At 27.7% G+C, this 17,641-nt stretch overlaps 1 protein-coding gene across 1 annotated transcript in view; it reads left to right on the plus strand.

Moving 5' to 3' along the window:
* The window catches only part of LOC111639166 (attractin-like), a 37,138-nt gene extending 24,958 nt beyond the window's left edge, over nucleotides 1–12,180 (plus strand). Inside the window, exon 2 of the mRNA XM_023384967.1 lies at nucleotides 11,853–12,180. Coding sequence (XP_023240735.1) covers nucleotides 11,853–12,057 — 205 coding nt within the window. The 3' untranslated portion in view covers nucleotides 12,058–12,180. The remainder of the gene's footprint in view (nucleotides 1–11,852) is intronic.
* Nucleotides 12,181–17,641: the final 5,461 nt, after the last annotated feature.

Genomic DNA, 17,641 nt, shown 5'->3' on the forward strand with positions numbered 1-17,641 from the left:
TCTTTATAAATTTCCTTATATGGTGCTAAGCACTTATGAAGAATAAAGCAAGTATGGAATAAGGGAAAAACATTCGGCAACATCAGAAGCAGAAGCGTCGCGATCTGGCAACATTGAAACAAATTTCGAGAAGGACCACGTGTATCGACAGAAGGTGAGAAGAGAAAATTTACATACTTAAGTACTAATAGTTCACGAAAATAATAATTTTCGTGAACTATTATTACTTAAGTATGTAAAAATTTATTACATTTCCTGTTGTACGAGGGTTTTACCCAATTCTCGAACTGTGTCAGAGTAAATCCGTGCTATAGAAGTGCCGTGTTATATGGGGGTTACCTGTATTTGTTTCTGGTAACACTTTCTTTACATTTACAAATAAATATTTACAGTAAGAATCTTAATCTAGCTATTATAGCTATTAAGGTAAGAATCTTAATCTAGCTATTTTAAATAATTTAATAATAAAATAATTATGCAAGAAGAGTCAAATGCAATTTAATTTAATAAAATATACTACAAAGGGCATCCAGAAAATAAACATTTGTGCATAACACTGCATAGATAAATTATCATCATTGATTCAAGGTCAATTTATTCTCTAATGTGTTAGTTTAACATGTGTTGAATTTCAATAATGACAGGCTTATTGTTACTATTTTGTCAAAAGTTAAAATATGTGCAAAAATTGAAAATCCCGCCAAATGCAAAGTGCAAAATGTTGTTCTACTTCTAAACACAAAGAAAGTCATCCTATAGAAATTCATGAACAAATCATGGAAGTGTTTGGTAATCATATTATGAAGAAAGCAAGTGTGAAGAAATAGTGTTTAATATTTAATCAAGAAAGATAACATGCAACTGCACTCTACTGCAGTCATTCAAGCTGTGCTTCAGAAATTTGGCTGGGACATTTTTGACCACTCACCGTACAGTCCTGGTCTGGCCCCCAGTGACTTTCACCTCTTTCCCAATCTGAAAGAGTTTTTGGATGGATTGTAATGTTTTGGAATGAATGATATGGTGAAAGAAGCTGTCACTAACTGGCTAAATGAACTGATGGTGGAAGTCTACAACGGAATCAAAAACTTGGTGTCATGCATTGACAAGTGCTTTAATCATAGTGGTGACTATGTAGTCTTGTACTAATTACTTAATAATAAAACTTTTTTCCTATTGTTATTGTTTTTTTATAGCCAAACATTCTTTATTTTCTGGATGCCTCTTGTAATATTTAATGTAATGATGATAACATCATTACACTAAAGAAGTTTTTAATAAATACATAACTTTTTATTTCAGAACTCATATCAGAGAAAATCAGCAGAGAAAACTGTTATTGTTTCATGCATAATAATTTTAATTGTGTATGAAAGCTTTGCATAACACTGCATAGATAAATTATTATTATTTTATTATTAAATTAAATAAGTAGAAAATACATTAATTATATTTGGTATAATTATAGTTATTTTTATGAATATAAATTTATATTGAATTCTTTTTAAATTATTTTCCTTTCTAAAAATTTAATTTCTACAAAATTATAAAATTTTGCATCACAAAAAGCTATATCTTTATGACTTCATTATTTAAAACAAGTAAAAAATTTTATTTATAGATAAAGGTTAATTTATACTTATGTTTAGCTACTGCTGAATTTGGACATATCTTTTATCAAAAAAGATGATTTAATTTTTATCTTCTTTCATTTAATTTAGCTGTCTTTTATTTGAACATGATAAAATTTATTTAATTGAACTGTTTTCTATTTAGAANAATAATGTTTGAATACATAAAAGAAATAAATGCAAGGTACAGGTGTGATTAAAAATGAAAAAGTAACAATAAAAATATACATAAAAATATAAATATATACATGAGAACATTCCATTATAATTGTAATATCTATACATTTATGATGATGTCATACAGTGAGTTGAATTATAATGAATGATAAAGGTTAATTTATACTTATGTTTAGCTACTGCTGAATTTGGACATATCTTTTATCAAAAAAGATGATTTAATTTTTATCTTCTTTCATTTAATTTAGCTGTCTTTTATTTGAACATGATAAAATTTATTTAATTGAACTGTTTTACATTTAGAAAGAAAGTTTCATTTGCTTCCCCAAATACATTTAATGTTGGTTTAACTCAGTTCATTCAGAGAATTAAGCCCATTTCCAAAATGTTAAATTTTGAATTTTTTGAAATTTATTAATGTCCAATTTTCTATTATTCATAAGTGTATGTTAAATTGCAACTCATTTATAAGCAAACAATAATAATGCACAAATATGTTTATAAATAGGTTTTTTGAATTATCTCCAAACACAAGTATACTTGCATTGTTTTACAGCTATTATTTTTAAATCTTGTTTAAAACTGACTCTATCTAGTGAGGAATTAATACCTAGAGAATTAAAATCACAATTCAGTAAGTTATCTTAATTGAATTCTTGTCTTGATATCTGATTAACATGATATGATTCATATTTACTATTTGTTCACCTTCTTTAATACATTGTGAACCAATGTCAGTAATAAGTAATAACAGCATATAACACATCAGATAAAATTTTAATATAAAGGAACTTGATTTTCTTGCATCTGCATTGTAAATTTATACAGCACCCTTCATAGTTTGTTGGAATAACTCAGGTGTGTCAAACTCATTTAAACAATGCCCATTAATGTGACTGGTAAGATTCATGCGGGCCACATCACATTTACAAATTTTCTTAAAATTATAATTTGAAGTGAGAATGCAGAAATATAGATAGGGCAATTAAAACACATTATGTAGTTCAGTGAATTCAACTCAACAATATATAGTATTGCTTTTATTTAAATGTTTTATAAATATGTACATTAAATAAAATTAAACTAAAATTAATTGTTTTCACCAGAAACTTGCCAGTGCTGTCTTCATCTTCTTAGTTTTCTAATATCTGGATTCAAAGACTGAAACAATCTTCATTATGGCAAATAGATGTTTATCAGTTAATCTTGATCTGTAAGCCATTTTATATAATTTCAGAGCATTGTGGCTGCGAGCCACAAAAAATCACATTGGAGGCTGCAGACTGCCACTTTGACACCCATGGACTAACCAACACACACACACACACACACACACACGGCTGTAATTTCANGTAAAGTATGTGTTTTGCTATGAAACATTATATTAAAACTCAATTAGATGAATATTTAAACATTAATATTAATATACAGCTTACAAATTTTTGTAGTTTTATATATTTTTGCATTGTATTTGCAGCAGAGCTGGCCCTACCATAGGGCGAATGGAGCAGCCGCTCCAAGCGCTAAGTCCTAGGGGGCGCCTCAGTGGTAAAGAAAATTAAAGGATATAAATTAGGGGCAACCAGGGGGTGCCATAATAGGATCTCGCTCCATCCTAAATCTTGCCTTGGGCCGGCACTGCCTATGTCAGTTTTAAATTGGAATTATAAGCTCATTAAATAACTTTTCCTTTGTCTAAAGTTACTAAGAGCATCTTTGGGAAATGTTAAAATTCCTTTGTATACTGATGGTTAACATTTGATGAAATAATTGTCATTCTAATAAGTTATAAATTCATCTCTTTTCATTCTATAAAGTGAACTTTAGTGACTAAAAATAATGTAATAAAAAATGTTAACTCTAGCTTGATGCAATGTTCTGTTATTTTTACAAAGAACATGTTTGCAAAATTTAAACCAAAGTTTTTCATTTTGCTAGTATATTGTGTCATTTGTGAGTATAACTATTATTTTGCTAAAAGAATTGAAAGTAAAGTTTTAGTTTTATTTGAAAATGACAAGTGATCATACTCACAAATGATACATTATAACAGTTAAAAGTAATTGACAGTAAACATATGCTATATTACAATAACTCATAAGTTTATTGATATTTAACTACAACTTGGGTTTGCATAATTACTGTCCAAAAAGAAAAAGATAAAACTAATTTTTTGAGCAGCTGCTTAGATTATCATTCTAGTCTCAATTTTATAATAAAATGAATAAATACTGAATTAAATAAATAAAAATTAACAATAAGCATGAAATCATTCTATGAAAATTGCAGTATTATTAAGTATGATTTTTAGTGGTTTTGAACAGATAATCTTCCTGTATCATTTTGCAAATTTTTGTGCTTTTAAAATATCATAATTAATTAGTTAAAATGCTATTAATAGCTCAATTAATATTGCTAGTAAGTTAAAAACAAGTCAGCTTCTGATTCTAATATATATGTTTATAATAAGTGTTATCATGTAAGATTGTGTATGGCTTTGGAAACCATACTCTTTTATTACTATTATTTTTATGTTTAACTTAGGACAGTACTGGAACGGAACTTTGTCATAACTTGGGGACTACGTTATATAACTTTTATCATTACTGATAATGTAAAATAACATTATTAAAATAAATTCATTACATTTAGAAATTCTTCATAACAGTCTTTATTAATGTTTCAGAATTGACTCATTGTCAAGTCTTATCATTATTCAAAAATATCAATAGGAAACTGGAAAGACTTCAAACCTTAAAAATACATCCATGAAGAAGCCATAATTAATTTCAAGTAATATTTAATATGAAAAATTCAGATTAATACTGATCTATAAATGGAGATCATCTTCAGGTCAGAATATTTCAAGACAAAACATGAGAAAATAATAATGATACTTTTTGAAAATAATGTTTGAATACATAAAAGAAATAAATGCAAGGTACAGGTGTGATTAAAAATGAAAAAGTAACAATAAAAATATACATAAAAATATAAATATACATGAGAACATTCCATTATAATTGTAATATCTATACATTTATGATGATGTCATACAGTGAGTTGAATTATAATGAATACAATTTATTTTTGTGTTGGTCATATAGGGATTGTCATGCATTTGTAGATTGAAAAAATTAGTCCAAATATTTTACATTAAATAATACTTTAGGAAATTAATTAAGCTTCTTGGTGAATGTATTTTTGAGAGCATTTAGAAGTGACTGTCAATCAAACTTTTTAAAATGAATTCTGATATTTCTGAAGTTGACAAATATAGTTTTTTGGTAAAAGTAAAAAACCCTAAAATTTTGAAAAATAAATGAAGTTCCAAATAATTGAATTGGATTTGAAAGAAGCTTGCTCATTTGACAACAACAGAAATAAAGCAAAGAATTTTACTTTCCTGGTTGTTATATATAACAGAGGAAAAGTATGGTGATCAGTCAAAAAATGACCCCAAGACTTTTACATTTTTGGACTTAGGACATATTGAAATGTTGAGAAATGCAAAAAAAAAAAAAAAATCTGGAAGTTTTTTCTGTATGTATGTTTGTATGGTTGTTAGTGTGTGTGAGGCATGATTTTGTTCATTCTTTCTGAAGCTTAATTAATAATGCCTGTGCTTTTTGTTGAAAATTTCTGAAATTTTGTAGGCAGGTTTCTTTGTTAGGAGGATTGATGCTATTAAATTTTGGTGATTTAAAGGTTGAGGAGATGTATCTCCAGTAATGTCAGACTTAATGACAAATTTACTTGTTATTAGCATTTTCAATTTCTTATAAGACCCTTTCCTACCCTCAAAATTAAGCTTTTTGTCATTTTATAATAGTTAAAAATATAAAAAGTTTTTAAATAAAATATGTTAACAGATGATACTGCCAAATGTTGCTGGAAAAGTTAAACAACTTATTGCTGGATTTTTTTTAATGGTGATAAGATCTAAAGATGAGAGTCAATATCAAAAGTATTAATCAAGGATGTTACAAATAACTTCTAAATGTAAGGAGTTTATTTTAATGTATAGTGGAACCCTGATACAGTGAACAGGAAGGAACTACTAGTTAAAAAACTAGTAGTTCCTTGTCTGTTCACTGTTCCTTGCCCGCCATTGTATTCAATGTTTATTATAATCATGTATCAAAAGAATAATTAAAATGCATTGAAAGATGCAATAATTTACTGAATATTCAATAAAACTGCATTTATGACTATCTAATTTCAGAGTTTCTATGCACCTATGTTCAGAAAAAGTTATGGAATGTCAGGGAATTTGTCAAAAATTGTCAAAAAATCAGGAAATTTGCCTTATTGGCTGCCTTGTTGATTATTTGCAGACAATATGCTTGATTAAGTGTAGCTGTCTACAGGCAACAAGAACTAATATGATGCAATACAACTTATAAAAAAGGTACAGAATATCTTTAGGATTCAAAATTTCTTCTTCCGAGCTTACACACAATTTCCTCAAAAATTTAAAAACGTACACAAAATGATAAATAATTTAAATATTTAAAAATGATGAATAATACATTTATCATTTTTTATTTTAATAATTTTGATTCCATAACAAAACAATTTCTGATTTCTTTTTTCCAGTTTATTAATATTTTATAAAGTTTAGGAAATTTATTAAGAGATAAATTTAATAAATATATATAAGTTTGTACATGGATTATATAAAATTTGTTAATGAATAATAAAAAAATTATTGTTTTTTTTTTCAAAGCCCAAAGATTTATGGTTTTGGATTAATAACAGAATTTTAATAAAACATTTTATTTTTAGTTTTAATAATTCAGCAATTATAAAAAATATATAACTGTTAATTAGAGAAAATAACTAATTAAAATGTTATAGAAGCAAAACATGTGCATAGGAAGTCAAATGCTGTTTTATTTTGTCAATGTGCCATACTGTAAGGGATGTGAGAGTCAGGGTGTTTTTACAAAGTTGGTCAGGGAAAGTCATAGAAATTAAAACAAAAATTTGAATAGGTACCCTGTAATTTTGTACAACTTTGAAAAAATCTCTAATTGACTTTTGTTTATAATTCTTAATGAGATTATATAAGACTCACCAAATAAACCATATCCAGTTCATAAGCAAACAGAAAAATTCTTTCTACGAACGTTTTCATCTATATGTAATAGACATCTTCATAGTTCGATATTGTTAATACCTGAAGATGTCTATTACATATAATTAAATACCCAGTTTTTTGAAATACAGTATATTGAAGATGGCTACGCCGGCCAAGTCCTATCTTAATGAGATTTTCATTTAGTACTTTCTTCAATTGACAAATATTGTTTGAAAATATATCTGAATCTGATTCTTCTTGAAGAGTGGTAAGTCCCCACATTACTATTATTTTCAATGTCTTTTTGGCCTCTTCAGTACTTGGAATAGGAACAATTGCTTCAGACTCATCACTTTCTTTTTCTTCCTCTTCATCTTACTCCATTTTTTTCTTCTGGGGCAATCACTGATCACAAAATTTATTCATCTGTAAGGACTCCTTCTGTAGCAAGATTGTTGTCAAAGCTGCAAATGTAACTGAATACGAAAGAGTGAAGAATTTTAGGTTAATGAGGAATATGATTTATCAGTTATGTTGATACCAGGAACTGATATAGTACTATATTTCTTAGTAAACAACAGATCTTTTCTAAGAAAAGGAGCAGATTTACCAGGTGTTTTTGAGTTCACTGGAGGCAGTTTACTGTAATTGAGTTTCCATTATAACCTGGTTATATTCAGTATATCCAATGAAAAATGCATTAAGAGCATAGCAGATTTGCCAGGACTGGACTCTAGTTCAGTGATGGCAAACCTTTTTGATAAGTGGGTCAAATTTTGTTTATTATGTTTTTTAGTACTAGTTCGTGGGTCACTAAGTCAGTGGCGTCACTTGGAAAGGGGGAAGGATGATTAATTAAAAAAAACTACTGTTTTTTGGTTCGCACTTTTAAAATTCTCTAAAATGTTTACGTTTCCTTTTTGTTTTACAACTTTTATTTTTGCAAGTGAAGAGCAAAAAATAAAGGTTGATTTAAAAAAAATTTATATCAATGGGGTGATACTATGAATTACCACTCAAAGTGACACCATGTCCAGTCAGCAGTCACTCCTGCACTGAGTATTTGAATGAACAAGGAATAAAGAAAATCACATATATATTATGAAATATTATTTATTAATATACAGTAGAACCTCGATTATCCGGACTAATTGGGGATGAAGGTAGTCCGGATAAGGAAAAATCCGGATAATCGAAACAAATACTTTAATTTGTCTTTTAATGATAATACAACACGTTTTCTTTTCGATGACATATCGGTAACATTAAAAGTAAATACTGTATTTAAATCGTGATCAAATTTTCAAGAAACAAACGTTCGTATTGAATTTGGACTACTACTGACCAACGCTAACAGACTACCTATTGTTTAAAAGGCCCTCTGGTGGCGCAAGAAGACGGATTTTATAAAATAAAAAGCAGTTGAAACTGCATTTTTATGAATAAAAATTTGACAAACTATTTATCGTTTTATGACGAGTAAAATTTTTTCGTCGCGTTCACGGCTTTTAAGTAATGCATTAACCTTCGAAGCGCGAGGCCCTTCGGACCGCGAGGCATAGGCGGTGGCCCACGTCGTCCATGCCTTACGCCGCCCTTGGTCATAGAAACGATGTGATTTGAATATAAATTATTTATAAATACGTATGTCAAGTTTTTTATTACTACGTAAAATATATTTAAGAGTTTACGGCCACTGTGCCGGGTGAGACGTTGTAGAAACAAAAAAAGTTATGCACTCCATCACGTACATAAACAGTATCGTAATTCGCCAAGTACAAATCAGCAAATTCGTAAAATGTTTGTTTATTTTGAACAATCCGGATAATCGAAAATCCGGATAACAGAGGTCCGGATAATGGAGGTTCTACTGTATATAGTTATAGGTATGCGTATGTATAATAAAGTTGATAATAAAGTTGAAGTATATTTAATGAGAAATCTGTTGTTGTTTATTTTCAGATAGTTTCTTAATATTAGGTTCATATTCCATATTTATTAGTTTAACACATTTTGCAGTCAATTCATTTCCAAGTTTATTTCTATTGGTAGATTTTACAAAATTCATTGAAGAAAACAATTTTTCACACAAATATGTGGACCCAAATATCGTTAAAAGAGCATTAGCAAGTTTCTTCATTGATATAAAATTATTTGGTAAAGAATCCCATATGTTTAATATAATATTTTCAATTTTTAGTGTGGGATCATTATTATCTGCACTACTTTCAAACATTTTTCCTTCTACTTTGGAAAGCAAGTTTTCAAATTTATTTTTCCACACTATGCTGCTTTGAAATTCAACTAATTCCATTTCTAAATCATGGATACCTAGCCACATAAATTTGGTTAACTCCATTGTTTCGAATTTCGTTTTATATGGATATAANTAAAAATTACTGAAGCTATAGAAGACTTGCATAAAAATATATAATTTTCCTGCGTTACGTCATCTTTATAAAAATTACTATTTTTCTAAGAGATTACTGTTGACCCTCAGTTTTACAGATCATGCTATAATGGTTTTTAGAATAAAAAGATTAAACTTGCCTGTTTGAAGGTGTCTGTTGGAAGCATATTTTTTTAATATTTTTGATTGTCTGTTCTCTCTTTTATGATATAAAAAATAAGTTCATAAAAATCAGCACGTGGGTCATTTAAAAAGCCTGCTTAAGTCAGTGCCTGACCATGGGTCTTAGGTTCGCCATCACTGGTCTAGTTCAATAAAACCAAGGTTAAATTATATCTGAGTTTTGTTCCACTGTGTTTAAAAGTGACTATTTGTATTGATTTAATAGGATGTTTTATCAAATGTGTGCATTGTGATATATCAGAGTTTTATTTGCTTAGGAGCATTTAATGGTTGAGTGCTTGTAATCTAATACTGTTAAAGTAGATGTAGTCACTGACAAAAGGATCTGCAAAATCAATGTTTTGAATATTTCATTGTTACTTTTAGATTAAACAGATGATAGGAAATGATTTAAATTGTTGTCTATTTTGTCTGTTGTTTAAAATTTGATATGCTGGAAGTTCATTCAAATGAAACTTTTTATGATTTTAAACTAAAACCTGTTCACATCAAGTGAAAGTTATATAGGCAAGGTCATGTTACTTGAAACATGCTGTATAAAGTATATTAAAGAATATGCAAAATATTAAACAAAATTAAATATTATAAGGCATTTATCTTAATTATCAAAATAAAGTAAAAAGCAAAGAATAATACTAAATTTTAAATGGTGATAATGAAAATATTACGTTTGATATAGTATTTGCTTTTTGATTGCTAAAATGTGTTTTTCTGATATGCAGGGATTATGAGTTTAGGTTTTCATTTTGAATCAATCTTTTCTTTCAGCATTTTTAAAAATTACTTAAAATTAACTCGGTTAATTTTAAATAGTTAATTGGAGCGCTATCACTTTGGACAAAATTTTAATAAATAATTAACTATGCTGTCCTTAATATAGTCTAAAAATAATCCAGAGATTTAAATTTACATTTTGTAATTGCTAAAACTTAGATTAATAATAATTACTTAAATTAAGTACTGAATGAAGGGAAATGTTATAAAAATTTATTGATTTTTCCAATAAATCTGACTTTAATTATTTAAAAATTAAATATTTTAAAGATGAATATGTACATTATGATTTATTTTGATTATTTATAATTATTATGCAATTCAATAATTTTAGCAGTAGTTATTATATATCAGTAACAATAAATAAATTAAATCTTTTTGGTGATATGCAATTGTCTAATCAGGAATTAAGCAAATAGATAGCCCATTTTGTTCACAAAGAAAGTAGAAATGATGATGATTAAGTTATTCGAACAGCTACTTGTTTAAGAAATACTCCAACTTTTTATAAATTTTTAAAAGTCTATATTGGAGTCAAAAAACTAGTAACTTCCTTTTATAGCAACTCTCTGAAGTCCTTTTAGACTGAATAAGTTTTTCAGGGTAATGCATTAACAAAAAAACATTTGCGAAAATATAAATTCATAGCTTTTTGATGGATTTGAGAAGTGATTTTCAGTAATATGATCCCAGAAGATGAATTCAAAAGTACTTGGTAGATTTATTATGAATGGAAGTTTTATTTTTATAACTCTAATGAAGTAAACTTGGAGATTTACAAATAATTACTTCTCAGCTTACAGAAAAATTGCTCTTATAGAAATAACTATTTTTGTAATTTTTAAGCTATTTTTTAAGTAAAAAAAATGTCAGAGAGATATGTAGTCATATATAAAAATTACTGAAGCTATAGAAGACTTGCATAAAAATATATAATTTTCCTGCGTTACGTCATCTTTATAAAAATTACTATTTTTCTAAGAGATTACTGTTGACCCTCAGTTTTACAGATCATGCTATAATGGTTTTTAGAATAAAAAGATTAAACTTGCCTGTTTGAAGGTGTCTGTTGGAAGGAAAATGCAATATTTGAGAATATCAGACTATGACTATTAGACTGTTAGTATGTGTAGAATATTGGTTATGTAGCTTGATGGTAGCTAATGTTTAATACTGACTTGAAAATGTATTATTTATTTCTGCTATATTTAAATAAACTGTTTGTGTCACATGTATCAAAGTTATTTTTTAGCTGACCATGATATCTTGGGATACAGTCTGCATTACTGGGCTGTTGCACTCTTTGTTAATCCATTATGTCAATAGTGTTGCAATAGTATTTGTGAAATCAGATGTTTTGTTTATTATCTTTAATATATATTATGATTCTATATTTCCTTTTAGCATAAACTCATTCAACTTGTCATTAATTTGCAAATCAGATTGCCAACATTATTGAAATTATATTCAGTTGCTTATCATTATACTGTACCCTTAAACATATGCAATAATTTTATTTTATTTTATTAATATTAATATATTAATCTAATGTATGTAAAATGTGATGTTAAAACTTGTGTTTTGTTTTTCTTAGACTTACAGAAAGCTCAGGATATATTACTGATGGAGTTGGAAACTATACTGTCGAAATGCAATGTACATGGCTTATTGAAAGTAATAAACCAAATAGTACTATCAGATTACAAATAATTAATTTAAAAACAGAATGTAATTGGGACCATCTCTACATCTTTGATGGAGGTTCTGTGTTTTCTCCACTTTTAGCAGCTTATAGGTAAGATACATTAATTACCTTTGTAGCTAATGAAGTAATTACTTAACTATTTAAATATTTAAACAGAAATTTGTTTTATTCAAGAATTACTGAGTTTTAAGTTGTGTAATTTTTTATTTTTTAAGACATACAAATTCATAATTGAAGTAACGATATGGAAATTGTGTTACAGTGCATTTGTTAATAATAAAATAAATTTTTAATTTTATGAACATTCTTAATTTAAAAGTTAAAAACTAATTTAACTTTTCAAATATTAAGTAATGAAGATAGTTAAGAAGTTGAAAGTAAAACAAAACAATCCTTTTAGTTTTTGTATTAAACCACAAATCACCATACATTTTTTATGAGACTATAAAATAATACATATAACTGAGTTTGTGTTTTGGTTTTATTGCGTGTTGTGTCCCTTCATACTTCTTTGAGTGCTATCAAATAATGTTTGCTAGGTGATGAACAATATTGCATGATGTATTATTAATGCACTCTCCTTTTACGGTTGCCTGAAATATTTCCAATGTTTGCAGTTTGTACTCCTCGAATACTCATCTTATGAGTTTTGCCTCATTAAAAGACAAATATTCAAGGAACACAGGAAAAACTCATTTTAAAAAATATCTAGTATTTTAAGGCATTTAAAAAAATACAAATAATAAAGACTTATACAAATAAAAAGATTCTTGTAGTCTTGTCATCCTTTTGACAATCACAGGAAACATGATTCACATTGGCCTAGTTGATTTTTTCTTATAGGCTACTTCCTCACCTATAGTTATGTAAATTGAATAAAAGTTATGTGACTTTGGATATTTTTCATAAAATTTCATTAAAGAAATTTTTTCTTTAAAATATCCAACTATTAAATTATAATATACAACTTGCCATTTTTGGCAAGTTGTAATATTATAATTTAATAGCATGCAGTTTTATTGAGTAGAGTAATATTAAATAAAAATGCAATAAAGAAACAAACGCTGTCATCTGTTTTAGTAATAATAAATAATAAGAGAATGAAACAAGATATTTTCATGATGTCTATCTCTAAGATATTGTGACTTACAAGGTTTATCTCAATTAGTTTTTGCATCATTCATCAAGCAGCCAGATATGGAGTGATTTCTTTACCATTAATTTATATTATTACATTTTATATGTTTTTTTGTTTCACAAAGAATTTATTGGGTTTTCTAAAGTATACAGTGATACCCCAAACTTACGCGATAGGTGGAACTGGGCGATAACCACGTAAGTCAGGGTATAATTTCGCAATTTGTGTAAAACCCAAGTCGGATGTATGTAAGCTAATAAATGTTCTCGTTAATCTTATCTCATCTTTTGATTCATTCACGGTTACAAGAAATCACCACATAGAGTCTCTCAAGTCTCCGTAGATATAACCAACACAGAAATAAATAACACAAAATAAATTGTGGCTGTGTCGATTCCACGCGACATGTCTGAACATGTAAGCCGAACAATAGTGTGGGGGATTGAGTAATCGAGAGTTGCTTAGTGCTCAAACAAAAGACGAATCGACAACATTTGAAAATCGCGTAACTCTGGCTTCACATAAGTTGGGGTAGTGTAAGTCGAGGTATTACTGTATATATATATATATATATATACACATACACACATTGGGTTTGTAAAGTATATATATATATATATACTTTACAAACCCAATGTGTGTGTGTGAGTGTATGTATGTAGATTTTTGATTATTTGAATAGGTTCTTTCCATACTTAAAAGACACCAAATAATTCTATGCTTCCAAAAATTTTAGTTGGCGCACGAGAAAATTTTGCATCATAGATTTAGGAAGTTTGTAGTTTTGACACTTCGCACTTAAAAAGGTTGCTGTAGAACCATTCTTTACTTTTTCTAATGAATAATGGTAGAGTTAAAATATATTGTCTCAGTCTCAAAGAGTCTATATATTTCAAACATAGACCATTTGAGCTTAGTTTTTTGTTTCTGTGGAAAGAATTGACTTGAGAGCAATGTCACATTGATGTCATTCAGTTAAATCAGTCAGCATATTCACTAATAATGTCAGAGCTTTTTGCTCAATATATCAGGCAATATGTGAATTTTATTTTACTTTCTCTCACTACATGGTAGAATGACTTTTCCGTTAATTGTGTTAATTTGCTAAAAGTTTAATATCACTGTCTTTCGATGTTAATAAAGTTTCGATGAGTAAAGCATAAAAATAAACTGAAAATACCTTGCAAACACTTTTGACATGTATAGAATGTCTTTTTCAGGCAAAACAAAAACAAATTTTAGAACATTGATATAAATTTTAATTATATAATTAGAGTGCATGCATTATTTTTAAATGTTTAACATTAATTTGTACTAGTTGGAACGCACATGTTAAATTTAAATTGTGCTCTATTAAACTTACGCATTTAATTAACGGTCAAACTATAATTGAAAATTATTGGCTTCTGGGATTTAATTTTTTAAATTATTAAATACTTAAAACCATATTTTTGAGAGTGCTAGAGTGGGCTTATTATTATTTATTGAGAAATTTGGATCCTTGTAATAAGCCCATTCTAGAGCTCCCAAAAATATGGGTTTTAGTATTTAATAATTTAAAGTATTAAATCCCAGCTGCCACTAATTTTCAATTTGACAATTAATTAAATGTATAAGTTTAATAGTGCATCATTTAAATTTAACACATGTACTAATAGTACAAATTAACATTGAACATTTAAAAATAACACATGCACTCTAATTAGAACATATTAATGTTAATGTTAAAATTTATATCATTGTTCTAAAATACGTTTTTATTTTGCCTGAAGAGGGCATTTTACACATGTCAAAAGTGTTTGTGAGGTATTTTGAGTTTATTTTTGTGCTTCACTCATCAAAACTTTATTAATGCCAAAACACAGTGATCTCAAATTTTTATCTGATAAAAATCTGGTGTGACAAAATAATAATTTCTTTCATATTGTGTTAATTTTTTTTATAACATTAACTGTAAAAAGTCATGCATTTAACTACTGCTGTAGCAAAGTTCCTTATATTCTTATACCAGGATTCAAAGCTTCAATAACACTATTTATAATAGTGGTGTCATGTTTAACAAATGTGACAAGTTACTTCCATTTTCTTCCTCAACTAAGCAATGAATGACTAATGCTCATTGGTTCTCAAGTTGATTCTTTACATTGACAGACTTTAGTTAAAAAAAAGAGAGTTTGTGGGAAGCCCTATTTCTTCTTTTGGTTAATGTTACTTTAGCCGTGGCATGCCTCTTTAATGTATTTAAGTATATAGTCCCAATTACACCTCAACCAAATCTTTGTCATTTATTGTGCAATGATGGCAATCTTTTAGATTTACTAGAAAAGTTGGGAATCTACTTGGACAAGAGCACAACTTGGATTTCTGCAAGTACTTGCATTTCTTACATTTGTATAATGTTAAGGATGTTAGCTTATTATATCAAAGAACATCAGAAAGATGTAAAGTAGACCAAATATGTGATGGAGTTTGTCCAGGATTGCCTTATCATCTGTTTGAGTCCATTTGGGGATTCTTACAAACACGGCTTGTTCATCAATGTAAAGTTACCAACCAGAAACTGTGTCACATATTGGAAGTGTTATGTATTACCAGCAATGAGTCATGTAATCATCCTACAGTAGAACTCCCAGAACATTGGATATCCCTTTATAAGCTACTTAGTTGAGTTATACATTGCTTTTGTAATGCTCTGCTGGTTGATATTTTTGGGTTAAGTACTGACTTTTTTGGCTGATTGTAGCCCTGTTCTTTTAACACTTTTATTTATTCATGTAAATTATTTGTATTTTTCTGTTTCAATTTCAGTTACTTTTGCCCAGATATCAGGTATATAATTTTTATATTTTAATTTAATTTCAGTTTTTTAAAATTACATATATTTAAATGTTCGTGTATTTGTTCTAGTTATTCAGACTGATTTGTAATTATGTAGTTCCAATCAGTAATGAGTTGTTCAGTTTTTGAATTATTCAAATGAGGATGACTGAAATAAAAACTATTGAATGTACTGGTGTAAATTTTTCAGTATTTTAGTTTGGTATTATCAAGTTTGTTAACATCAATAAACAGAGTTACTTATTATTTATATTTAAATTATTTTATGGTAATTGTTCTTGTAGTTGCAAATCAAATAAAAAAACATTAATTGGTCAAATATTTTTTGTAACTAAAAATTTTAATATTTTCATAACAAAATCTGTTTTGATAGAATTAAATGAATACCGATATTATAACGCTAATAAAATTTGCATCTCAATTTATGTAAAATATTTCATGTTTTTTTATGCTAGGTTGGTTTGTAAATCTATACTTGTATTGTTCATTTCATATTGTTACATTTGTTCAAATTTCAAGGTTACTACTGTAAAACAACATCAGCTTTTCAAATTATTTGAACAATTTATTAGTCATAAATAATAAATTATTAAAATTTTATTTCACATGTTACAAGTTTATAAACATTCATTGACTGTAGAAATTAATACATCATTTTATATATTTATGAGGGACATTAAATATGTAGCATGTAGCAAAAAGCAACAAGGTGATTGCTGACACTGAGTTTTGTTGCAAAATTTTATTTAATGCCATGTTATGAAATAGTTTTGCATCAAAACTCATTCTTTCATGCCATATGCTATTTTCATAAAAGAAGTTTCTGCCAAAGTTTCTGAACAAAAAAAATTATCTAATGACATTTCAAACAGAAACATTTATTCAAATGCTAGAATGTTGTTTTGAAAGAAACATAATGGTCAGTTATAGAAGCTACATTATTGCATATGAGTAAAAGTCTAACTTGCTTATGTTTATTTTATGCTCTTGTTACAAAAGGTAAGCAATTTCTACTTTTCCAGCTGTTCCACATGCCATTATTTTTAATAGAAAATTTGTTTTCTTTCAATTTGATGATTTACGCCGTTTCAGTATTATAACTTCTGTTTTCTTTTAATGATATGAAACCTTGCTTTGAAATTTGTTTCTGCTTCTGACACAATAAAGTGCTATGAATTAAGACACTTGGCGGTTTTTTTCATCTTTATTTAGTTGATATGTGTGAAAAATTTACATGTTTTGGGCTTCTAAGCCCCTCTTCAGCCAACTAAAATATTAAAAAAGGATACAACACATATATAGAAAAAATACACAAGTTTTGTAAAGTTTATAAAATTATCGTGGTCGAAAACATACATATGCATACAAGTTTTATAAATTAAAGTGACATCAGCTTATTCTTAATACTTTCAGCCAACTAAAACATTAAAAGAGTATACAATACATATATATAAAATTATACACAAGTTTTGCAGAAATTATAAAACTTGTGTATAATTTTATATATATGTATTGTATACTCTTTTAATGTTTTAGTTGGCTGAAAGTATTAAGAATAAGCTGATGTCACTTTAATTTATAAAACTTGTATGCATAGGTATGTTTTCGACCACGATAATTTTATAAACTTTACAAAACTTGTGTATTTTTTCTATATATGTGTTGTATCCTTTTTTAATATTTTAGTTGGCTGAAGAGGGGC

Source organism: Centruroides sculpturatus, unplaced genomic scaffold, assembly GCF_000671375.1.
Source record: "Centruroides sculpturatus isolate CEXI.00-Female unplaced genomic scaffold, Cexi_2.0 scaffold1206, whole genome shotgun sequence".
Lineage (NCBI taxonomy): Eukaryota > Metazoa > Arthropoda > Arachnida > Scorpiones > Buthidae > Centruroides > Centruroides sculpturatus.